The sequence below is a fragment of the Oncorhynchus masou genome, chromosome 30 (genome assembly GCF_036934945.1).
Source record: "Oncorhynchus masou masou isolate Uvic2021 chromosome 30, UVic_Omas_1.1, whole genome shotgun sequence".
NCBI lineage: Eukaryota > Metazoa > Chordata > Actinopteri > Salmoniformes > Salmonidae > Oncorhynchus > Oncorhynchus masou.
This window is the reverse complement of record NC_088241.1, coordinates 64,977,603-65,003,074: the sequence shown is the minus strand read 5'-3', so window position 1 is coordinate 65,003,074 and position 25,472 is coordinate 64,977,603. Positions and strand designations below refer to the sequence as shown.

At 42.6% G+C, this 25,472-nt stretch overlaps 1 protein-coding gene across 2 annotated transcripts; it reads left to right on the top strand.

Moving 5' to 3' along the window:
- The first annotated feature begins 275 nt into the window (after window positions 1-275).
- Window positions 276-20,737, top strand: LOC135522939 (uncharacterized). Of its 2 annotated transcripts, XM_064949659.1 has the most exons (6): window positions 276-356; window positions 619-772; window positions 8,070-8,230; window positions 12,753-12,959; window positions 13,217-13,398; window positions 13,506-20,737. In XM_064949659.1, exons 1-6 carry the CDS (start codon window positions 296-298, stop codon window positions 16,164-16,166), a joined length of 3,426 nt encoding a protein of 1,141 aa, XP_064805731.1. In that variant the 5' UTR covers window positions 276-295; the 3' UTR covers window positions 16,167-20,737. The 2 variants fall into 2 exon arrangements, with proteins under 2 accessions (XP_064805731.1, XP_064805732.1); XM_064949660.1 differs by lacking the exons at window positions 276-356; window positions 619-772; window positions 8,070-8,230 and adding an exon at window positions 4,307-5,247.
- Window positions 20,738-25,472: the final 4,735 nt, after the last annotated feature.

Below are 25,472 nucleotides of genomic sequence, written 5' to 3'. Positions count from 1 at the left end.
AAAGCTACACTGTGAACTTCAACTGCATTGTCAAATGAAGGTTCAAGACTCATGAGGTGAGTTTGTGTTGTCTTTAACTGATATTGATAGAGTTAATGCAAATTGAAACCTGTGATTTTATCTTCAGTTCAAACTCCCAAAATCAAGGGGAATATCAAACATTGTATTTTGATCAAACACATTTTCGTTGATTCAGTTTCATTTAAAAATGTAATATTTGTTCATCTTACAATTCATGTCATTCTAGAAGTAGAAGAAGCTTCTAGAAGCTCTAGAAGTTTCGGACAGCGGCTTCATGATGGGAGATGCTGAGGAGGAAATTGCTGTTGTCGGCATTGGCTGTAATTTCCCAGGAGGTAAAACTCAGACTTTGAAAGTTTTTTTTAATAGTTAACACTTCCTGTGGCGGCAAATCTTGTCTGGTGCACTACCATAAGTTTCATTACCCTTTCATAGTTCATACCTCATTGTAAACAAGAAACGCTCTACTTTAACAGTAACACAAACAATTGTTTGCTGCACTGCTTGGACCCCTAATAATGATGACAAAATAATGCCGTAATCTACATTTTTAAACTGTCGTAAAAAGATATATATATATATGTTTTTTTTATACAGGAGAGGGGCTTGACAATTTCTGGAATGTTCTGTTGGAGGGGAAGAACTGTGCTTTGCAGATTCCCGATGAAAGGTTTGTCTTGTCCCACTGGTATGACCCCAATGACAACAAAGTTGGAAAATCGCGCACAGCTAAGGCTGCACTCATGGATGGGTATGTATCACTCCCATTTGCCTTACAATAAAATAAATGGAAAATCTATAAACTCTATGTAACAATTCCTCTTGCAAATAGAACTAATTCTAGCAAACGGGACGTTTTATGGAAATTAGGCAGCATTCACATTAGTTCCCTTTAAAGGTTTCAGCAAGATATTATTGCACTGACATTCTGAGATTGTTCGAGGAACATTAAAACATGACGTTAACCTTGGGTCTAGAAGAGGATGTTCACCATGTTTTTGATGGAAAACGGGAAACACCCTGGTGTGACCTGACAAGACCAACTGGCAACAGACAAACAGAAAATGTATAAATACACAGCAGACCATAGGGAACAGTGGGAGACACCTGGTGGGGGGTGGAGACAAGCACGAGAGAGGTGTGACGACATATTCAATGTCAGATTTTTTTTTTTACCCATCTACCAATAGGATGCCCTTCTTTGCGCGGCATTGGAGAACCTCCCTGGTCTTTGTGCTTGAATCTGTGTTTGAAATTCACTGCTCAACTGAGGGACCTTACAGATAATTGTATTTGTGGGGTTACAGAGATGAGGGACCTTACAGATAATTGTATTTGTGGGGTTACAGAGATGAGGGACCTTACAGATAATTGTATTTGTGGGGTTACAGAGATGAGGGACCTTACAGATAATTGTATTTGTGGGGTTACAGAGATGAGGGACCTTACAGATAATTGTATGTGTGGGGTACAGAGATGAGGGACCTTACAATTATCTGTATGTGTGGGGTACAGAGATGAGGGACCTTACAGATAATTGTATGTGTGGGGTACAGAGATGAGGTAGTAATACAAACATCATGTTAAACACTATTATTGCACACAGAGTCCATGCAACTTATTATGTAAATTAGGCACATTTTTACTCCTGAACTTATTTTGGCTTGCCATAACAAAGTGCTTGAATTTTTCATTTTTTATTTTATTTATTTCACCTTTTATTTAACCAGGTAGGCTAGTTGAGAACAAGTTCTCATTTGCAACTGCGACCTGGCCAAGATAAAGCATAGCAGTGTGAACAGACAACAACACAGAGTTACACATGGAGTAAACAATAAACAAGTCAATAACATAGTAGAAAAAAAAAATCTATATACATTGTGTGCAAAAGGCATGAGGAGGTAGGCAATAAATAGACCATAGGAGTGAATAATTACAATTTAGCAGATTAACACTGGAGTGATAAATGATCAGATGAACATGTACAGGTAGATTGGGTGGGCTATTTACAGATAGACTATGTACAGGTAGATTGGGTGGGCTATTTACAGATAGACTATGTACAGGTAGATTGGGTGGGCTATTTACAGATAGACTATGTACAGGTAGATCTGGTGGGCTATTTACAGATAGACTATGTACAGGTAGATCTGGTGGGCTATTTACAGATAGACTATGTACAGGTAGATTGGGTGGGCTATTTACAGATAGACTATGTACAGGTAGATTGGGTGGGCTATTTACAGATAGACTATGTACAGGTAGATTGGGTGGGTTTATTTACAGATAGACTATGTACAGGTAGATTGGGTGGGCTATTTACAGATAGACTATGTACAGGTAGATTGGGTGGGCTATTTACAGATAGACTATGTACAGGTAGATTGGGTGGGCTATTTACAGATAGACTATTACAGGTAGATCTGGTGGGCTATTTACAGATAGACTATGTACAGGTAGATTGGGTGGGCTATTTACAGATAGACTATGTACAGGTAGATTGGGTGGGCTATTTACCGATAGACTATGTACAGGTAGATTGGGTGGGCTATTTACAGATAGACTATGTACAGGTAGATTGGGTGGGCTATTTACAGATAGACTATGTACAGGTAGATTGGGTGGGCTATTTACAGATAGACTATGTACAGGTAGATTGGGTGGGCTATTTACAGATAGACTATGTACAGGTAGATTGGGTGGGCTATTTACAGATAGACTATGTACAGGTAGATTGGGTGGGCTATTTACAGATAGACTATGTACAGGTAGATTGGGTGGGCTATTTACAGATAGACTATGTACAGGTAGATTGGGTGGGCTATTTACAGATAGACTATGTACAGGTAGATTGGGTGGGTTTATTTACAGATAGACTATGTACAGGTAGATTGGGTGGGCTATTTACAGATAGACTATGTACAGGTAGATTGGGTGGGCTATTTACAGATAGACTATGTACAGGTAGATTGGGTGGGCTATTTACAGATAGACTATGTACAGGTAGATTGGGTGGGCTATTTACAGATAGACTATGTACAGGTAGATTGGGTGGGCTATTTACAGATAGACTATGTACAGGTAGATTGGGTGGGCTATTTACAGATAGACTATGTACAGGTAGATTGGGTGGGCTATTTACAGATAGACTATGTACAGGTAGATCTGGTGGGCTATTTACAGATAGACTATGTACAGGTAGATTGGGTGGGCTATTTACAGATAGACTATGTACAGGTAGATTGGGTGGGCTATTTACAGATAGACTATGTACAGGTAGATTGGGTGGGCTATTTACAGATAGACTATGTACAGGTAGATTGGGTGGGCTATTTACAGATAGACTATGTACAGGTAGATTGGGTGGGCTATTTACCGATGGACTATGGGGCTCAAGACATTTCTAAAAACATAATTCCACTTTGACATGATTATTGTGTGTGTATATTACAGGGGAGGCTGGTGGGATGAGCTATAGGAGAACGGGCTCATTGTATTGGCTGGAATGGAATAAATGGAACGGAGTCAAACATGTGTTTTCCATGTTTGATATTGTTCCATTTTTTTTTGCCATTCCAGCCAATACAATGAGCCCGTTCTCCTATAGCTCCTCCCACCAGCCTCCCCTGGTGTAGACCAGTGATGCAAAATCTCAATTGAATCAATTTTAAATTCAGATGTATCACAAAAAAATATGGAAAAAGTCAAGAGTTGTGAATACTTGCTGAAGGCACTGTAAAGTTTTTTTTTTTTTATGGTTTGAGTGAAATGTCTAACTAGTGTTTCCAAGTGGCCATGCACCTCTCCAACGTGTACACAGTTCCTAAGTCATTTCAATGCACTTTTATGACTCAAAGAAGAGTCTTCAACTATTCGTTTTTTTTTGGTGTGGAACTAGAGCAAGTACACTTGAAGTTGGTTTGTTTGGAACACTGACCTGCATCCTCTGCTTTTACACAACTACTGTTGTTGTTTTACGCAATCCAAAAACTGTCCATTATCAATTGCAATCTGGGTCAGGTGGCCATAATTTGAAAGCTTGTTCTATTGCCAACAGGACTAGCTAAATTATAAAATATGCTTGTTAAAAACCTCTCTCAAACCCTCTCTTTGGTTCTGAGACACAGAGGCACAAACTTTAGAGAGACACTCTCTCCAGCCCAGCAGAGGTTACCATCTCCCGGTTTCACACCTCTGCCCTTGGAAACTCTGTTGCTAGGGTTAACGCTCTCCTGACTTGTGCCATGTGACCTGGCCAGCTCATCAGTGGCAGGAAAATAACCAACACAATCTCTGAACTCTTTAGTTGCATTTTAGAGATTGAGCACAAGGCTCTGCAAACCCCACATCAACAAATCATCTGGACCTTTCTTCCTGGACAATCCTCCATCCGGGACATCGTACCCGTGTGCCGTTGCATCACTGAACATACAACCACTAACTCTATCACGACAACACTTCCACCTAGTCCACTTCCTGTTTGCTGTGTGTGTGCCTTTCTTGAGGGTGTCTATAAAGTGTGAACTGCCTGGACAGTTACACCTAGATCTGAACCAGCACCTCTATCGGAAACCACCACATCTTGCCGCTCTTTTTAGGCAGTGTAGCCTAGTGGTTAGAGTGTAGAGGTGGCAGGTAGCCTAGTGGTTAGAGTGTAGAGGTGGCAGGTAGCCTAGTGGTTAGAGTGTAGGGGTGACAGGTAGCCTAGTGGTTAGAGTGTAGAGGTGGCAGGGTAGCCTAGTGGTTAGAGTGTAGAGGTGGCAGGTAGCCTAGTGGTTAGAGTGTAGAGGTGGCAGGGTAGCCTAGTGGTTAGAGTGTAGAGGTGGCAGGGTAGCCTAGTGGTTAGAGTGTTCCCACTGTTCCTAGGCCGTCATTGAAAATAAGAATTTGTTCTTCACTGACTTGCCTAGTAAAATAAAGGTAAAATGAAAAACATCTTACAGTGTTTTGCTTTCACAAGGTAATTCAGAGATGCAGATTGTAATGTTGATGCGAATAGAATGGAGTCATGAAGTCATTCAGATGCCTGATCTGCGCAAATGTTCTTCACAACACAACAAACACAGGCTCATTCTGTTCAGGACAACCCAGGGTATAATGCCATGTCATCTTGTAGCTGCATCCAAACATAGTGACTATAAACGTTGCCTCTGTATATTACAGTTTCTCGATACGGAAATGCACATTTGGACTCACTAGTGTTTGGCTTGCTGGCATGACAACGAGGTATTTCTTTTTTAGTCCTCAGCGTCTTATCTTTCAAAATACATTGGGTCCTTGTAATTTACAGCATTTATGTCACTCAGACAACAAAAAAAGTTTCAAAAGTTGCCCGATTAGCGGAAGGGATGGGGGCACATCTTGATTTAGATGCACTATTGTGGTGCTGTTCCACTGGATGCCAGTCAAAACCCAATAGAGAGCTCTGGATAAGAGCCTGAGCTCTGACGTAAACGTTAAATGCATGTGACTGTCACAGTCAACTAACACAGGCATTCTGTTCAGGACAACCCGGATCACCCACATTCTGGACTTCACGAGAATAAAACAAACTGTCAGCGGGAGGTTCTCTTCTGCACTGTTCAACCAATCCAGTAAATGTAGAGGAGTTATGATGGAATGGTTCTCTTCTGCACTGTTCAACCAATCCAGTAAATGTGGTGGAGGAGTTATGATGGAATGGTTCTCTTCTGCACTGTTCAACCAATCCAGTAAATGTGGAGGAGGAGTTAAGATGGAATGGTTCTCTTCTGCACTGTTCAACCAATCCAGTAAATGTGGAGGAGGAGTTAAGCTAGAATGGTTCTCTTCTGGACTGTTCAACCAATCCAGTAAATGTAAAACAAACTTAAGATGGAATGGTTCTCTTCTGCACTGTTCAACCAATCCAGTAAATGTGGAGGAGGAGTTAAGCTGGAATGGTTCTCTTCTGTACTGTTCAACCAATCCAGTAAATGTGGAGGAGGAGTTAAGATGGAATGGTTCTCTTCTGCACTGTTCAACCAATCCAGTAAATGTGGAGGAGGAGTTAAGATGGAATGCTTCTCTTCTGCACTGTTCATCCAATCCAGTAAATGTGGAGGAGGAGTTAAGATGGAATGGTTCTCTTCTGCACTGTTCAACCAATCCAGTAAATGTGGAGGAGGAGTTAAGATGGAATGGTTCTCTTCTGCACTGTTCAACCAATCCAGTAAATGTGGAGGAGGAGTTAAGATGGAATGCTTCTCTTCTGCACTGTTCAACCAATCCAGTAAATGTGGAGGAGGAGTTAAGATGGAATGGTTCTCTTCTGCACTGTTCAACCAATCCAGTAAATGTGGAGGAGGAGTTAAGAGGGAGTGTCGTCTTGTTAACTTCTGAAAGCGGAGGTCACATCACAGGCTTTCTCTTCCATTTCCCTTAAAATTGTAATATCCAGTTATTAACAACCCAGCAGAGGCTACTGTACTGACGCTGCGTTCCAATTTAGGCGACTACCAGCGTTCAAATCTGCCACTTTCAACCTGTATACGGGTACGAGTGTAAAGGGCTATGAAATCATTGAAAAAATATTTGAAAATAGATGCAGTACAATAAAATGTTCTTGTTTGTAAGCAATTCAGTATAAAAAACTGTTTGCGTGTGGTTTATAATAGGGTGAGGCATTTATGCCTCATATTCTTCAAAAACCAAGAATTTAAATGAGCATTGAACAGATTATCAGATCCCAGATTGCAAATTGGTCTAAATGCATGCTGTCATTTCCGGTCAGCCTACTACCTAGCTACGCCCTTACAAAAAAAAAAGACTGAGGTTTCGAAACTGCAGTAAACGTGCAGTAAACAGTAAACATATTTTGGATGCTGTATTTGCATAATAACTGCAGGTGTACTATAGTTATACTGAAGTAAAAATATATTCTGGCCTCAGTATTTGCAACATAAATATATATAAGAAGATATATCTATTTTTACAGAGGGCACTTTTCTAGTGTAACTATAACTAATATATTAAATCTGTCAAAAATATTTTTGGGGTGCAATATATATACAGATAAGAAAAGTTCATTTTCAGTCTGACTGTTAATCTTTGTTATGTTCTAATTCTCAGATACCTGATATAATGTTATACATATATTATAGTTACACTGAAAATACAATTCAGTAAAAAACATATATATATATATATATATTATAGTTACACTGAACAGCCAGTTAGACTGCACTCTGACTTCAACCATTTTTCATAAAGCCATCTCTGATTCTACACATGATAAGAAGATATATTCTATTTCTCTCACAGAGGGCACTTTTCACTAGTCATCAATTCCGTACTCAACTAATTAACTTGATTAAATCTGTCAAAAATATTTTTGGGGGTGCAATATTGCCGTTGCTTTGCGATCACACAGATTTAAGAAAAGTTCATTTTCAGTCTGACTGTTAATCTTTGTTATGTTCTAATTCTCAGAGTGTTACTACCTGATATAATGTTATACATTACCCTCTCTCCCTCCGTGACATATCCTGACATAATGTAAACGTTATTCATTACCCTCTCTCCCTCAGTGACATATCCTGACATAATGTAAACGTTATACATTACCCTCTCTCCCTCCGTGACATATCCTGACATAATGTAAACGTTATACATTACCCTCTCTCCCTCAGTGACATATCCTGACATAATGTAAATGTTAAACATTACCCTCTCTCCCTCAGTGACATGAATAAGGATATTTCAGATTCTCAGAACCCAACAGTTACGTCCTCTGTTTACTGAAATACACAATACCTCAGGTACACTCCTAGAGAAAAAGGTGCCATCTAGAACCTTAAACGGTTCTTCAGTTGTACCCATATGAGAACCCCTTGAACGATTATTTTTGGTTCCATGTAGAACCCTTTTCCACAAATGGTTTCATTTTTTACATGGAACCTAAAAGGGTTCTCCTATGGGAACAGTTGAAGAACCCCTTTTGGAACCCTTTTCTTCTAAGAGTGTGAGGTACAACATCGCTGACAGTTTTTTGTTTGGAGTTTCCCTTTGAATTCTTTATCATTTTGCAGGTTTAATGAGTTTGATCACAAGTTCTTTGGTATCACTGAAACAGAAGTGGAACAAATGGACCCCCAGCAAAAACTCCTTCTTCAGTGTGCATACAGGGCTCTGGAGAATGCTGGGATGCCAATGGAGAAGGCCAGTGGGACCAAGACAGGAGTATTTATAGGTAAGGTGGATAATAATGTGTTATTTTAGGGTGTTTTCACACCCAGTGCCCCATAAAAGGATCTTATGGTATGGCTTGTTCAGAAGTGTGTTCACTGATTTTTCAATTTTGTCTAATTATCCCAGTTTCTCACTAAAGACTGCAATGTGAATGCAAAGATGATTTGGATCACAGAAATGTTGGGCCCTAATAATTACGAAAACCACACACAAATGACCCCCAACTACCCCAAACAGCTAGTCCAAAATACCCCAGACCATCCCAAAATACCTCTAATGACAACAAGAGACTCCAAGCAACCCCAAACTACCCCAGAATACCAGAAACTCCCTCGACTGCCACAAGATTTGGCCATCCCTTCAACCAGTTTTATCTAATTTGATCAAATAAAATGCCTTAATAAACAAATATATGCAATCGATTCTCCATCGTAGTGGCCCTTTGGTCTCCTTTTCTTTAAAAGCTTTTGGCAGAGAGGGAGGAAGTGCTTCCCCGCTTCACTGAACTAAAAATACATCACGTTGTTGCCTAGTAGTAGTAACTGAAACATGGACACTGGCTGTAGGACTATAACTCACACATGTGCCCTAATATAATAGTATGTCTTGCATTAAAATTATACATCAAATATGAATTTTGTCTCATATATATGATTTCTTTCAGCATCTTGAGATAATAGGAATGCGCGGTTAGGGACTGTGCAAACATGCTGTCTTTGTCAGTGACATAAAAGCTGACCGTAGGCTATTTGAACCACATGAAATATGCATCGGAGACGAACTGAAATCTTATCAGATTCATGTTGGACCGTTTTTCACACCTTTCCGTTTCCTTGAAACTGGTCAAACTGATGTTCTTTGGACATTTTGCAGGAAAAAATCCACTGTTTTAGTGTTATTGCTATTTTCTCCCCGGTCCCTACAAGTCCTTGCTCTGAGAGCAGAAATTGAAGAGAGAACCTTTACCCAATCAGAAATGGAAGAGAGAACCTTTGCCCAATCAGAAATGGAAGAGAGAACCTTTACCCAATCAGAAATGGAAGAGAGAACCTTTAACCAATCAGAAATGGAAGAGAGAACTTTTGCCCAATCAGAAATTGAAGAGAGAACCTTTACCCAATCAGGAATGGAAGAGAGAACCTTTGCCCAATCAGAAATGGAAGAGAGAACCTTTACCCAATCAGAAATGGAAGAGAGAACCTTTGCCCAATCAGAAATGGAAGAGAGAACCTTTGCCCAATCAGAAATGGAAGAGAGAACCTTTGCCCAATCAGAAATGGAAGAGAGAACCTTTGCCCAATCAGAAATGGAAGAGAGAACCTTTGCCCAATCAGAAATGGAAGAGAGAACCTTTACCCAATCAGAAATGGAAGAGAGAACCTTTGCCCAATCAGAAATTGAAGAGAGAATCTTTACCCAATCAGGAATGGAAGAGAGAACCTTTGCCCAATCAGGAATGGAAGAGAGAACCTTTGCCCAATCAGAAATGGAAGAGAGAACCTTTGCCCAATCAGAAATGGAAGAGAGAACCTTTGCCCAATCAGAAATGGAAGAGAGAACCTATGTCCAAACAGAAATGGAAGAGAGAACCTTTGCCCGATCAGAAATGGAAGAGAGAACCATTGCCCAATCAGAAATGGAAGAGAGAACCTTTGCCCAATCAGAAATGGAAGATTGAGAACCTTTACATTCCAATCAGAAATGGAAGAGAGAACCTTTACCCAATCAGAAATGGAAGAGAGAAAATTTGCCCAATCAGAAATGGAAGAGAGAACCTTTGCCCAATCAGAAATGGAAGCAGAGAACCTTTGCCCAATCAGAAATGGAAGAGTCAGAACCCTTTTGCCCAATCAGAAATGGAAGAGTAGAACCTTTGCCCAATCAGAAATGGAAGAGAGAACGATTTTGCCCAATCAGAAATGGAAGAGAGAACCTTTGCCCAATCAGAAATGGAACCAAGAAAGAGAATTTGTTTACCCAATCAGAAATGGAAGAGAGAACCATTTTGCCCAATCAGAAATGGAATAAAAGAACCTTTGCCCAATCAGAAATGGAAGAGAGAACCTTTGCCCAATCAGAAATGGAAGAGAGAACCTTTGCCCAATCAGAAATGGAAGAGAGAACGATGTCAACTAGGCGAGGACTTATTATTGATGCATTCATTCTATTTATTTCTGACATTCTTCTGGTAATTCTACTAGGGCAACAAGTCGGCCTAATGACAGAAGAGAAACCTGCAAGTTGGCTGACAAATAGCCTATAAAATGTCTGAAGTTGTATGCAGAAAATGTTCTAAAATAAGGGTGGAAGTAGCCTGAGTAGACAGTGAAGACCACCCGGGACCGTGACAGCAATGGAAGCATCAATCAATTCAGTCTACACTATGCCTAATGACAATCGTCTAGTGTCATAACCCTTTTGGTGTTTTAAGATGAATGGCGGGTGCACTGTTTAGAAACTGTATTAAACATGTGCAGGGAGCCTACTTTTTGCAAGTGATTTGTTTAACAATGAGATAAAAACATCATGCCTGGTTGTTTTAATATCACATTACAAGGTAATAGCCCCAAAAAATGTTTGCAGATAAACTTAAATGACTTGTCTTTAGTATTAATTAAAAGGAAACGGTGTGCACATAGGAGGTCCTGCACCCCCTTTCGCTCCGCTGTCCCTGGCTCCTGAATGTGAAATGAGCTCCACGACTACAGCCCTGCACAGAGCTTTCTATAGTAGGGAGCTAGGTTTTTATTTGCTACATACAGCATAACGTTTAGCCAGCGTGAGCACAAGCCGGTTCATCAAGTGTTCTTGGGCATAAACTATGTGTTGAAGTGTAGAAAATAGAACTGACAGAACACAATTTACATGCTTAGCAGCATAAACCTCGCAAAGTTGCAGTATGCTGATATCGCTTCCGCCATTTCCTGGTTTCGCTCCGCCATTTCCTGGTTTCGCTCCGCCATTTCCTGGTTGCTGAAATTATAATAGTTCACCGAAATGTAAGTTTATGTGACAAGTATAGTGTAGAGAATCATTGTACAATCTAACCCGCTGTGACATATCTTTTCAATAACCAAAAATATTGTCTTTTCAGCTGTTTTGAAGCTGGTGTACAAAACCAAAAGGTAAAAGACGCAAAACCTAAACATCATAATAGGAAGCATAGAAATAGCCCACATAGAACAGATCTACCATTTCTTAGACTTGCTTTCAATTACAGTGACAGACCTATAACTCACACTACTATGTGAATTTGGTGGGTCCCCAAAAAAGTGACATATTGCCGCTTTTTAAAGTGGGTTTAGATGGTACAATGATTCTCTACCCTGTACTTGCTGGTTTTGTCACAAACTGAAATTAGGCGAATTAGAACGTTAGCAACCAGGAAAATGGCAGAGCGATTTCCGCATAGTGCATCTTTAAGAGGTGCAGCACTGCTTTTGCCAAAGTTTTATTGTAATGATTAGGAGCATCTGCAAATGTCTGTTGTTTAGTAAAGCAGGGGTCAGGCTCTGGCAACGGACATAGATAACGGGAACTAGGAAAAAGGGGGTGCAGCTCAATATTAGGAAGGTGTTATCAATGTTTTGTACACTCTGCACTGGGGGAGAGGGGGGTTCCAACCTTCCTAATATTGAGTCTCCTCCCAGTAATTATTGAACAGGTCCCTAAGACACTGCATTGTTATTGTGACGACACATGGGCGATGACACTTGATTGAGATTGGATACAGACCACCCAGGTAAAAAAATTAGTGGGAGATTATGACCAGAGCCTCGTGCCAACACACAATCTTTTAGATTATCTACACCACCAAGATGTTTATGATCGCTTTGCCACGTCAACCTAAAAAGAAGATACCTCAAAATATCACAAACAACCTAAAAAAAGAAAAAGATATCACAAACAACCTAGATACTAAATATAAATACTGGTTTTATATTGCATATAAAATAGAAGAATAACCTGGTAGCATTACAGTGCCCTTATTACTGTGTAATTGTTCCTGTCTGTACAGTGCAGTAACTATTGTCATTACTTACATACGGTATTCACAGCATGAATACAGTATGACGACAGGGTAGCCTAGTGGTTAGAGCGTTGGACTAGTAACCGAAAGGTTGCAAGTTCAATTCCCGAGCTGACAAGGTACAAATCTGTCGTTCTGCCCCTGAACAGGCAGTTAACCCACTGTTCCTAGGCCGTCATTGAAAATAATAATTTGTTCTTAACTGACTTGCCTGGTTAAATAAAGGTCAAATAAAAATAAATTTACCCTCGCCTTTACACCAATCGTAAATAATACAGTATGTTGTGTAGAGTGTAACAATTAGTAATTACAATACTTGTTACACTGTACTTACAGGAATAATGACAGAGTGATAAAGATGTAAGCGAATTGGCAGTTTATTAGTGAATAGTTTTGGTATTATTGCCCATTTAATTTTGACCGCATTGGTCTTCCATTGAAAGAATGTCATTTGTGTATTATTTTCAATAATGTGTGCCTATTTTCATTCAAGGGCTTATGAACAGAGATTATGAACAATCTGTTGGATTTATGAACCCAAATTTAATCAACCACTGCACCGGGACCGGACTTTCTATGAGTCTAGCGGCCAACAGAGTCTCATACATCTTCAACTTCACTGGACCCTCACTCTCCATTGACTGTGCCTGCTCTTCATCCCTTGTGGCTCTCCATTTAGCTTGTCAAGCCATAAGACAAGGTGTGTAACGTAGCACATTTACCTACGTTTTACAACCCATGCAACATTTTGTCAAAATGTAAACTTACACACGGACTGAATTCACTACAACAACAACAACAACAACAAAAAATCTAAAATCCGATTTATTTTACAAAGCACTTTTGTAGCAGCTCTGTCAAAGTGCCCTGAAGAGCAACGCAGAAGTAAAAGCATGGTGGCTCTCAACACAAAATATAATCTGACGGATTTGTATACTGTATGCTTTCGCTTCTCAGGTGACTGCGAGATGGCTCTTTGTGGTGGCGTCAATTCTATCATACAGCCGCTAGCCTTTGTCGCGCTCAGCAAAGCAAAGATGATTTCACCAGAAGGCACCAGCAAACCTTTCTCCAGCAGAGCAGACGGCTACGGCAGAGGAGAGGGCTGTGGGATTATTCTGCTGAAGCCACTAAAAAAAGTACATTATTTTCTGTTTCACTGTCACAAAAATTGCTCCTTTTTTATATATATATATATATTTTTATTTTTAAGCTTAGACCACACACTGATTTATATTTTACACAGGCTCTCAAGGAGAATGACCATGTATGGGGCATCATAAGCAACACTGCTGTTAACCAAGACGGCCACACAGTCACTCCAATCACCAAGCCATCCATGGTCCAGCAAGAGGAGCTGCTGCGTGGAATCTATTCAGAGTCTGACCTGTTATCGGTCCAGTACATAGAGGCTCATGGGACTGGAACTCCAGTGGGAGATCCCATAGAAGCAGGCAGCATCTCCAAAGTCATTGCCAAAGCCAGACCTCCAGGTTCAGAGACACTCCTCATCGGCTCTGTGAAAGGCAACATTGGACACACTGAATCTGCAGCTGGAGTGGCAGGGCTAATCAAGGTACTCCTAATGATGAAACATGAAACCATTGTCCCTTCACTGTTCTACTCTGAGGACAGTGCCAGTATAGATGCTAAAGCTTTAAATGTAAAGATTCCTACTAAAGCAGAAAAGTGGAGAGATTCTATTGCAAGAGTTGCAGGAATAAACAATTTTGGTTTTGGAGGAACAAATGCACATGCTATTGTAAAACAACACAAGCAGTCAAATGTTCCTCAAAAAAGTGGTAGGAAATCACACAATTTATTTGTCCTCTCTGCCAGTTCTGAAAAGTCTATGAGTATGATGACGGAGGACACAATTCAACAGATAGACAGAGACAACAAAGGTGATCTAGAAGCTCTGGCATACACATCTGCATGTAGAAGAAGCCACTTGAAACATCGATATCGGAAAGCATTCAGAACTCCCTCTCTGGCTGATCTTAAAGATCAACTCAAATCTGCCATGAAAAAGGCAACAACGCCGTCTTACTCAGATCCCCGGCTAGTATTTGTCTTCTGTGGGAACGGTGTAACCTATCGAGGCATGTGCCAGCAGCTCTTGAAACACGAGCCTGTGTTCAGAGAGAAGATCAGCCAAATTGAGAAGCTTTTCCAGAAGTTCAATAACACGAGTATCATAGAGAGACTTGAGAGTGAATCAGAGAGTAAAGATCTTTCCATCCCAGATGTTGTCCAGCCCCTCCTCTTTGCCACTCAGGTTGGCATAGCCAGTCTCTTCAAGCACTGGGGCATCAAACCTGATGCCATTCTTGGCCACTCTATAGGAGAGGTTGCTGCTGCCCACTGCTCTGGTATGTTGTCCCTTGAGGATGCAGTGAAGGTGATCTACTTCCGCAGTACTCTGCAGAATAAGGTCACAGGAGGGAAAATGCTTGTGGTCAGTAACATGGTCGTATCAGAGGTCTTGAACCTCCTTCCCTCTTACTCAAATAAGATTTCCTTGGCTGCCTTCAACAGCCCACAGTCCTGCACGCTCTCAGGTGATGCAGATGCTATAGACAGTCTCCATCGAAAGCTGAGCAGCTCAGTCAAGAGTAAGAATCTGTTCCTCCGTGTTTTGGATGTCCCTGCTGCATACCACAGCCAGATGATGGATCCCATCCTGTCTCAACTAGAGGACAGTATTGGCTCTTTACAAGTCAATGATGTTGAGACAGAATTGTTCTCCACAGTAACAGGAAAGGAGGTAGAGCAGCCAGACTTCAACACAGGCAAATACTGGGCCAGGAACATACGAGAGACAGTTTCATTTGAACAGGCAGTGAGATCTGCAACCAAAGCGAAAAAGAATGTAGTCTTTGTGGAGATTGGCCCTCGAAGGGCTCTACAAAGAAACATCCAGGAGACTCTTGGAAATGACACCATAGTTCTGTCCTCAGTGCAGCCAGAGAAAGATCAAGAGACAATGCTGAATACTGTGTCCAAACTGTTTGAGTTGGGGGTTCAGGTAGACTGGGATCAGTTCTACAGAGGCCGTGAGGCTTCACCAACATCTTTCCCAAGGTATCAGTTTGATTCTACTCGGAGAGATGTTGTCTTGGCTGCATCAAAGGTACATCATACATCAGGTAATCATCCTGTGCTAACTCATACAGCTAGCGATAGCAATACCTTCAGTTGTGATCTGTCTTCTGACTCAGTATCCTACCTGCATGAGCATAAACACAACGGTGTTGCCATAATCCCTGGCGCCTTCTATACTGAGTTGGGTTTGGCTGCCTTCATGGCCAGTGCCAAACCAAAGGTTCCACTCAACACACTGCAAGTCAGTATCAGTTTTCAAAGTCCCTATATTTTCACACAGAATGCACCAGAGATGAAAGTGCAACTTGAACCAGCAGTGGATGAGACCCATTTTAAGATATATTCTCCTTCCACAAACCATGCATCAGGCACAATAACGTGCAATCGAGGACAGCTAGCTGAAGAACAGAACATTTCGCTAAGCTCCATCTACAAAAGATGCAATTCAGTGTTGAGTTCTGAAAAGTTCTACACTGAAATTGCTCTGGGTGGGTTTCAGTATGGCGCTGTTTTCCAGAACACGGGGGATATACATTATGGTAAAGAGTTGAAGGAGGCATTTTCAGTTGTCACAGTTCCAGAACAATTGCTGTCTCAGTTGCATGAATACTGCATTCACCCCGTAGTGTTAGACTTCCTGATGCAACTTGCTCCTGTTACAGTAGCATATGGACTCTCTTCAAGGCCCAGGTTTCCTGTCAAAATAGGCAGCTTGACAGTGTTTGCACCTCTGCAAGAGGAAATGATTGTGTATCTGAAAGCAATTGATGAAGGTGTTGATCATTATGAAGTATGTGGTTGATTTACAGACAAAGAGGGAAGGGTTTTGGTTGAGCTTAAGCATGTGGTGATTAAATATCTTGGGAGCCGCTCTCATGTTGTGGAAGAATACTTCTTCCACAATGAATTCAATGTCGTCTGTGAGGATATCATCTCCTCTAATGCCAGCGAGGCACCAAAGGCCTTGGTATTTTCCGACCAGGTAGGCCTTCCAAAAGCCATGCAACCACACTTAAGTTCACAGTCTAGATACATCTCCTTCACACAATCTAAGGAGGTCTTGAGCCATGGATTTCCTACACTCTTGGCAAACCTTAATATCACAGATCTCAACAAACACTTCCAGGAAGTCTTATTTGTGTGGGGTCAGGAGGATGTGACTTCACTGAGAACTGAGTATGTTCTGGAGAGTATGATAAGCTGCTGTGAGATGCTCAGGAAAATTGTCCTGTCATTGAGGGCCATGCAATTTACAAATTCCATCAGAGTAATAACCTACCGGTCGGCGGAGAGCACGGTGGACCACATCAGCGCAGGCTTTGTCCTGTCGGGCATGACTAGATCGTGTGCTGCAGAAATGGAAAAGCTTTCCTTCCAGCTGATTGACATCAACTCTGTCTCTACAGAAGACATCACAGCTCTGTCTCAGGTCTTAAAGTCATACCCTTGCAAAAGATACCCAGAGTTGGTTGTGAAAGGTGGGCTGATTTTGAAACCTGATATTGTACATACTCCCATTGGAAGCATTGAGAGCACTGAGGGAAGGATTTTCTCGTCAATGTCTGAGCCATGCATCTTTCAGACAAATGACCCCTGCAGAATGACTAGCTTGTCTGCCATTCCTTGTGATGTTGACAATACAAACATCCATAAGAAATCAGTTAAGCTTCAGCTCAGTAAGATAGGCGTTCATTCCTCAGACTACTATCCTGTCAGTGTCTCTGAGCTGAACTATGGTCAGACAATGTACTGGAACAATCACACATCTCAGAACCACCAGCTTCTGGCTCTTGACTTCAGTGGTACTGTCACAGCTGTAGGGAAAGATGTGAACACACTGAAAGTGGGAGATGACGTAGTATCATGTTATCCCATTGCTGCATCTTCTAAGATTGTGATTCCTGAAGCAGCTTGCTACAAGACAAAGAGGCTCACATTTCTGAAGGAGGCTCCTTGTGTGTCATACTTTGTTCTGGCATGGGAAATACTGCACAGACTGTTACCTACCATCAAACAACGGAGAAAGTTGAGCATCATCTCCTCTGTTCCTGACTCTAGTCTGCTGAAGGTCCTAATCCAGACAGCAAACAAATCAAGATGGAATGCCATTGTAGGGACACAGTGCAGTGGAATGTTTGCTGATGCAATTCTCCTCCTTCCACCATTTGATAAATCTCTGTTGGCAGAAGTCAGCAATTGTCCTGATGTCAGACATGTTGTCATTGTCTGTGAATCCCAGTCCCACTGCTTGCTTGAACAGAGTGTTTTCCAGAATGTTAAGGATACTGTTCACATCCAGACTCTTCAGATGTCCAGCATCTTACAAAATGGATCACTCATTGCCAAGAGGTCACAGATTTATAATTGGCTAAAGTCCATGCATTTGGGAATTTCTCTAGAGACCTCTACCTTACAGAGAATGTCATCCGGTAGCATTGACCTCCTGTCTGTTGAGTCGTACTTCAGCTCAAAGACCCTGTCTGTTGTGGCGCTGGGTAAAGATGATTCCAAAGGCACACTGTCCAACATTGAGTTGCTGCCTAAACCAACCCAGCTATTCCAGAAGAAGTCTGTGTACATTGTCACAGGTGGTCTCTCTGGGCTGGGGTTTGAAACAGTGAAGTTCCTTACTCAGAAAGGTGGAGAGTACATCGTCATACTCTCCAGAAGTAGCCCCACACCAGACATACAGCAGGAGATAGTCATTCTGGAGAGACAATGGAGTGCCCGTATTGTATGGATGGGATGTGATGTCTCTGTTTCTGAGCATGTGCTCAGAGTGATTGGTCTCATTGGTCAGAAGTTTCCCTCTTGTCCAATCAAAGGGGTGTTTCACAGTGCAGTCGTCCTGCATGATGGATTGATTGAAAACCTTGACAAATCCCACTTTGAGAAAGTCCTAAAGCCCAAGGTGAATGGAGCTCTGAATCTGCACCACGCCACAAAACACTGCAAGTTAGACTACTTTGTGTGCTACTCTTCCATCTCTTCTTTCCTTGGCAATGCCTCACAAACAAACTATGCAGCAGCTAATTCATTCCTGGACTACTTCTGTCACTATAGACGGAATATTGGACTATCCGGGCAATCCATCAACTGGGGAGCTTTGAACCTTGGTCTCCTGCTTAACAAGGACCATTTACACAGGTTTCTGGAGACAAGGGGATTGATGGTGATGGATGTTACAGAGATTCATGAGAGTTTGGAACAATGCCTCTTGCTAAACAAACCCCAACAGGTTGTATGTAGGTTTCACATCAAGAACATGGTGAGCAATGTTCTCTCTCAAAATGCATCATTGACCGTGCGTATGACTGCACTAGTGGATGAGGCCGGGCAAAAACTCAAATTCCAAAAGTCACAGTCTGAACATACCTCCGTGTCATCTTCCCCAAGTGAATACATCAGGTCTGTACTCAGTCAAACAATTGGTGTTGACAAGCATGAGTTAGATGACGATTCTCCTCTCTCCGCCTTAGGCATCGACTCAATGCTAGCCATGACCTTGCAGAACCTCATCTTTCAGGATAGGGGTGTGAACGTGCCTCTGGTTACATTGCTGGACCCCAATAGGACACTGTCTACATTGGTATCAATGCTGATGGAGAGTACTGAGGGTGAATCTGAGAATGATGATCACAAAGAGGACATGACAGATGACATGTTGACAAGACTATAGAGATTCCAATTGAACATTTATAATTGAAAATGAACATGTAGATATTGGATTTTCTAATCATATTTACATGTTTAATCAGACAAGAGGTAGTTTCCTGGATTGGAGAGGCTGAAAGAGGTAGTTTCCTGGATGGGAGGGGCTGAAAGAGGTAGTTTCCTGGATTGGAGAGGCTGAAAGAGGTAGTTTCCTGGATGGGAGGGGCTGAAAGAGGTAGTTTCCTGGATTGGAGAGGCTGAAAGAGGTAGTTTCCTGGATGGGAGGTGCTGAAAGAGGTAGTTTCCTGGATTGGAGAGGCTGAAAGAGTTAGTTTCCTGGATGGGAGGGGCTGAAAGAGGTAGTTTCCTGGATGGGAGGGGCTGAAAGAGGTAGTTTCCTGGATGGGAGAGGCTGAAAGAGGTAGTTTCCTGGATGGGAGGGGCTGAAAGAGTTAGTTTCCTGGATGGGAGGGGCTGAAAGAGGTAGTTTCCTGGATGGGAGGGGCTGAAAGAGGTAGTTTCCTGGATGGGAGGGGCTGACGTGATAGTGTCTGTGCACTCATTGAGTGTGGTACACATTGTACATTCAAAACAGCCCTTCAGAGATTCAACGGAATCTGTGGACCATATTTTAACCGTTTCGGACTTTGGTTTGTTAATTTTGAGATTTTGTTTTTGCTTATACGAACGAGGAGCAGCATCGCAAGGTCAGATTCTTAAAGGGGAGCTCCAGGGAATGCATGGTAAGCAGATGAGATTGAACTGTATCAGTGGTCTAGAATGGTATCTTCTCTTGTGGGGCATGTCACCAGTTGTTCATAGTTAGGTAACTCGTGTGACAGGTTGAAGTGGTTAAAATCACCGGCAGCACATTTTGTGTTGGAGTCGGGTGAGATCTTTCCACTGTGGAAATGTGATGTGCTAGTTAGCTGATGGTATTGCTGGCGTTAGCTTGCAGTGGGATGTAAACACCGGTTAGCACAATTGTCTCAAATTCCCTTGGTAGAATGGTCTGCAGTTCATAGTTAGGAATTCAAGGTCAGGGGAGCATGGTTGATGTTGTACTGTGGAGTTGGTACACCAGCTCTGATTAATCATGAATCAGATACAACTGCCTGATGGTGGATGGTAAAATCCAGGAGGGAATACGGCCGAGTTTGAAACAGATATTGGTCCAGACATGTCTCGATCAGACACATGATTCTCTGGAATCTCTCATAGTTTGGATCAAAAGCAGAAGTTCATTTTCTATCCCTGAGTGAACGGACATCGATAGCAGCAAGGCAGGCAGAGGGGGCCAGTAGAGACACCCTGAACCTAGATAGTATGCTGGCTCGCCTTCCATGTCTGGGTGTATTCCCACCTGTAGCAGTGACTGCCCAGGTATGTTTTTAGTCAGTAATCCCACAGGTAAAGAAAGATGCTGTGGACCAAAGACTCCATACTATTTCTCCCTGATGTTTAGAAGATCCAAGCAACTATATTTGTGTAAACATTACGATTATATTTCTGTAATGATATTTGTTAAAGGTGTTATGCAATATTTTGTCATTATTACAAAATCGACTTTTTAAAATTTTAGAACATGATGTTTTTACACATTTTTTTATATGTTTATCTGTTAGGATATGACTCTATTCTTATTTTAATCTTAAAAACAGGTACTAATCTGTAATGTATTTCTTTTGTAAAAATTTTAATAAAATGATTTCAAATTAACCCGTTTAAAGTCACTTTTAACTTTTAATTAATTTATGAGTTAACATTGTTCTTTTTGTTATTAGTGGCTCAAGCAGCAAAGATGGGTGAAACCCTATTGTATTTGATTTTTATTTACCGATTCCTGTCAGATGGTCAGGCTTAGGAGTTTGCAACCTTGCATGATAGTAAAAAAGCCTACTGACCAATAAACATTCAAGTGGGCTTGAGCATATATATATCAAAAGCATATTGCGTGATCTGTTTGACTTTGAGTTCTGATATTTGGCAATGTGATAAGTACAGAAGGAGCTTGCTCTTTCTCATCCTGATAGTTAGACATGTATATACTTTTCTTTGCATATCACAATTTCATCCCAACAAAACAAGAATGTTGCACAAAATGGAAGGCTGCAACAAAATATTAAAAACAAGAAACAAATAATTCCACATATACATGATTTTTTATTTATTTATCTGTTATTTTACCAGGTAAGTTGACAGAGAACACATTCTCATTTGCAGCAACAACCTGGGGAATAGTTACAGGGGAGAGGATGGAGAAGAATGAGCCAATTGTAAACTGGGGATTATTAGGTGAACTTGATGGTTTGAGGGGCAGATTGGGAATTTAGCCAGGACACCTGGTTTAACACCCCTACTCTTACGATAAGTGCCATGGGATCTTTAATGGCCTCAGAGAGTCAGGACACCCATTTCACTTCCCACCCGAAAGACAGCACCCTACACAGGGCATTGGGATATTTTTTTTTGACCAGAGGAAAGAGTGCCTCCTACTGGCCCTCCAACACCACTTCCAGCAGCATCTGGTCTCCCCATTTAGGAACTGACCAGGACCAACCCTGCTTAGCTTCAGAAGCAAGCCAGCAGTAGTATGCAGGGTGGTATGCTGCTGGCCAGAAATGTGTATATGTGACATATTATCGATGTGTATTGTGTTGGGCTTTATGTCGGCCCTAACAGCTTTATGTCGGCCCTAACAGCTTTATGTCGGCCCTAACAGCTTTATGTCGGCCCTAACAGCTTTATGTCGGCCCTAACAGCTTTATGTCGGCCCTCACAGCTTTATGTCGGCCCTCACAGCTTTATGTCGGCCCTAACAGCTTTATGTCGGCCCTAACAGCTTTATGTCGGCCCTAACAGCTTTATGTCGGCCCTCACAGCTTTATGTCGGCCCTAACAGCTTTATGTCGGCCCTAACAGCTTTATGTCGGCCCTAACAGCTTTATGTCGGCCCTAACAGCTTTATGTCGGCCCTAACAGCTTTATGTCGGCCCTAACAGCTTTATGTCGGCCCTAACAGCTTTATGTCGGCCCTAACAGCTTTATGTCGGCCCTAACAGCTTTATGTCGGCCCTAACAGCTTTATGTCGGCCCTAACAGCTTTACGTAGGCCCTAACAGCTCTACGTAGGCCCTAACAGCTTTACGTCGGCCCTAACAGCTTTACGTCGGCCCTAACAGCTCTACGTAGGCCCTAACAGCTTTACGTCGGCCCTAACAGCTTTACGTCGGCCCTAACAGCTTTACGTCGGCCCTAACAGCTTTACGTCGGCCCTAACAGCTTTACGTCGGCCCTAACAGCTTTATGTCGGCCCTAACAGCTTTATGTCGGCCCTAACAGCTTTATGTCGGCCCTAACAGCTTTATGTCCTAACAGCTTTATGTCGGCCCTAACAGCTTTATGTCGGCCCTAACAGCTTTATGTCGGCCCTAACAGCTTTATGTCGGCCCTAACAGCTTTACAGCTAACAGCTTTATGTCGGCCCTAACAGCTTTATGTCGGGCCTAACAGCTTTATGTCGGCCCTAACAGCTTTATGTCGGCCCTAACAGCTTTATGTCGGCCCTAACAGCTTTATGTCGGCCCTAACAGCTTTATGTCGGCCCTAACAGCTTTATGTCGGCCCTAACAGCTTTATGTCGGCCCTAACAGCTTTATGTCGGCCCTAACAGCTTTATGTCGGCCCTAACAGCTTTATGTCGGCCCTAACAGCTTTATGTCGGCCCTAACAGCTTTATGTCGGCCCTAACAGCTTTATGTCGGCCCTAACAGCTTTATGTCGGCCCTAACAGCTTTATGTCGGCCCTAACAGCTTTATGTCGGCCCTAACAGCTTTATGTCGGCCCTAACAGCTTTATGTCGGCCCTAACAGCTTTATGTCGGCCCTAACAGCTTTATGTCGGCCCTAACAGCTTTATGTCGGCCCTAACAGCTTTATGTCGGCCCTAACAGCTTTATGTCGGCCCTAACAGCTTTATGTCGGCCCTAACAGCTTTATGTCGGCCCTAACAGCTTTATGTCGGCCCTAACAGCTTTATGTCGGCCCTAACAGCTTTATGTAGGCCCTAACAGCTTTATGTCGGCCCTAACAGCTTTATGTCGGCCCTAACAGCTTTATGTAGGCCCTAACAGCTTTATGTAGGCCCTAACAGCTTTATGTCGGCCCTAACAGCTTTATGTAGGCCCTAACAGCTTTATGTCTGCCCTAACAGCTTTATGTCGGCCCTAACAGCTTTATGTCGGCCCTAACAGCTTTATGTCGGCCCTCACAGCTTTATGTAGGGCCTAACAGCATTATGTCGGCCCTAACAGCTTTATGTCGGCCCTAACAGCTTTATGTCGGCCCTAACAGCTTTACAGCTTTATGTATTCGGCCACAGCTTTATGTCGGCCCTAACAGCCCTAACAGCTTTATGTCGGCCCTAACAGCTTTAGTCGGCCCTCACAGCTTTATGTCGGCCCTAACAGCTTTATGTCGGCCCTAACAGCTTTATGTAGGCCCTAACAGCTTTATGTCGGCCCTAACAGCTTTATGTCGGCCCTAACAGCTTTATGTCGGCCCTAACAGCTTTATGTCAGGTCCCTAACAGCTTTATGTCGGCCCTAACAGCTTTATGTCGGCCCTAACAGCTTTATGTCGGCCCTAACAGCTTTATGTAGGCCCTAACAGCTTTATGTAGGCCCTAACAGCTTTATGTCGGCCCTAACAGCTTTATGTCGGCCCTAACAGCTTTATGTCGGCCCTAACAGCTTTATGTCGGCCCTAACAGCTTTACGTCGGCCCTAACAGCTTTAAGTCGGCCCTAACAGCTCTACGTAGGCCCTAACAGCTTTAAGTCGGCCCTAACAGCTTTATGTCGGCCCTAACAGCTTTATGTCGGCCCTAACAGCTAACAGCTTTATGTCGGCCCTAACAGCTTTATGTCGGCCCTAACAGCTTTATGTCGGCCCTAACAGCTTTATGTCGGCCCTAACAGCTTTATGTCGGCCCTAACAGCTTTATGTCGGCCCTAACAGCTTTATGTCGGCCCTAACAGCTTTATGTCGGCCCTAACAGCTTTATGTCGGCCTAACAGCTTTATGTCGGCCCTAACAGCTTTATGTCAGGCCCTAACAGCTTTATGTCGGCCCTAACAGCTTTATGTCGGCCCTAACAGCTTTATGTCGGCCCTAACAGCTTTTTGTAGGCCCTAACAGCTTTATGTAGGCCCTAACAGCTTTATGTCGGCCCTAACAGCTTTATGTAGGCCCTAACAGCTTTATGTCGGCCCTAACAGCTTTATGTCGGCCCTAACAGCTTTATGTCGGCCCTAACAGCTTTATGTCGGCCCTCACAGCTTTATGTAGGGCCTAACAGCTTTACGTCGGCCCTAACATTATGTCGGCCCTAACAGCTTTATGTCGGCCCTAACAGCTTTATGTCGGCCCTAACAGCTTTATGTCGGCCCTAACAGCTTTATGTCGGCCCTAACAGCTTTATGTCGGCCCTAACAGCTTTATGCCCTCGGCCCTAACAGCTTTATGTCGGCCCTAACAGCTTTATGTCGGCCCTAACAGCTTTATGTAGGCCCTAACAGCTTTATGTCGGCCCTAACAGCTTTATGTCGGCCCTAACAGCTTTATGTCGGCCCTAACAGCTTTATGTCGGCCCTAACAGCTTTATGGCCCTAACAGCTTTATGTCGGCCCTAACAGCTTTATGTCGGCCCTAACAGCTTTATGTAGGCCCTAACAGCTTTATGTCGGCCCTAACAGCTTTTATGTCAGCTTTATGTCGGCCCTAACAGCTTTATGTCCCTAACAGCTTTATGTCGGCCCTAACAGCTTTATGTAGGCCCTAACAGCTTTATGTCGGCCCTAACAGCTTTATGTCGGCCCTAACAGCTTTATGTCGGCCCTAACAGCTTTATGTCGGCCCTAACAGCTTTATGTCGGCCCTAACAGCTTTATGTCGGCCCTAACAGCTTTATGTCGGCCCTAACAGCTTTATGTCGGCCCTAACAGCTTTATGTCGGCTAACCTTTATGTAGGCCCTAACAGCTTTATGTCGGCCCTAACAGCTTTATGTCGGCCCTAACAGCTTTATGTCGGCCCTAACAGCTTTATGTCGGCCCTAACAGCTTTATGTAGGCCCTCACAGCTTTATGTCGGCCCTAACAGCTTTATGTCGGCCCTCACAGCTTTATGTCGGCCCTAACAGCTTTATGTAGGCCCTCACAGCTTTATGTCGGCCCTAACAGCTTTATGTCGGCCCTCACAGTTTGTGGGCACCGTTTGTCACCGTTATAGAGCAAATAATGTGTTGTTTGGTGTTGTGTTGTGGCCAGTGCTTAATTTCCCCATGGCTGCGCCCCTGCCCAGTCATGGGACATCCATAGATTAGGGCCTAATAAATGTATTTCAGTTGACTTATTTCCTGATATGTACTGTATCTTAGTAAAATCATTGCATGTA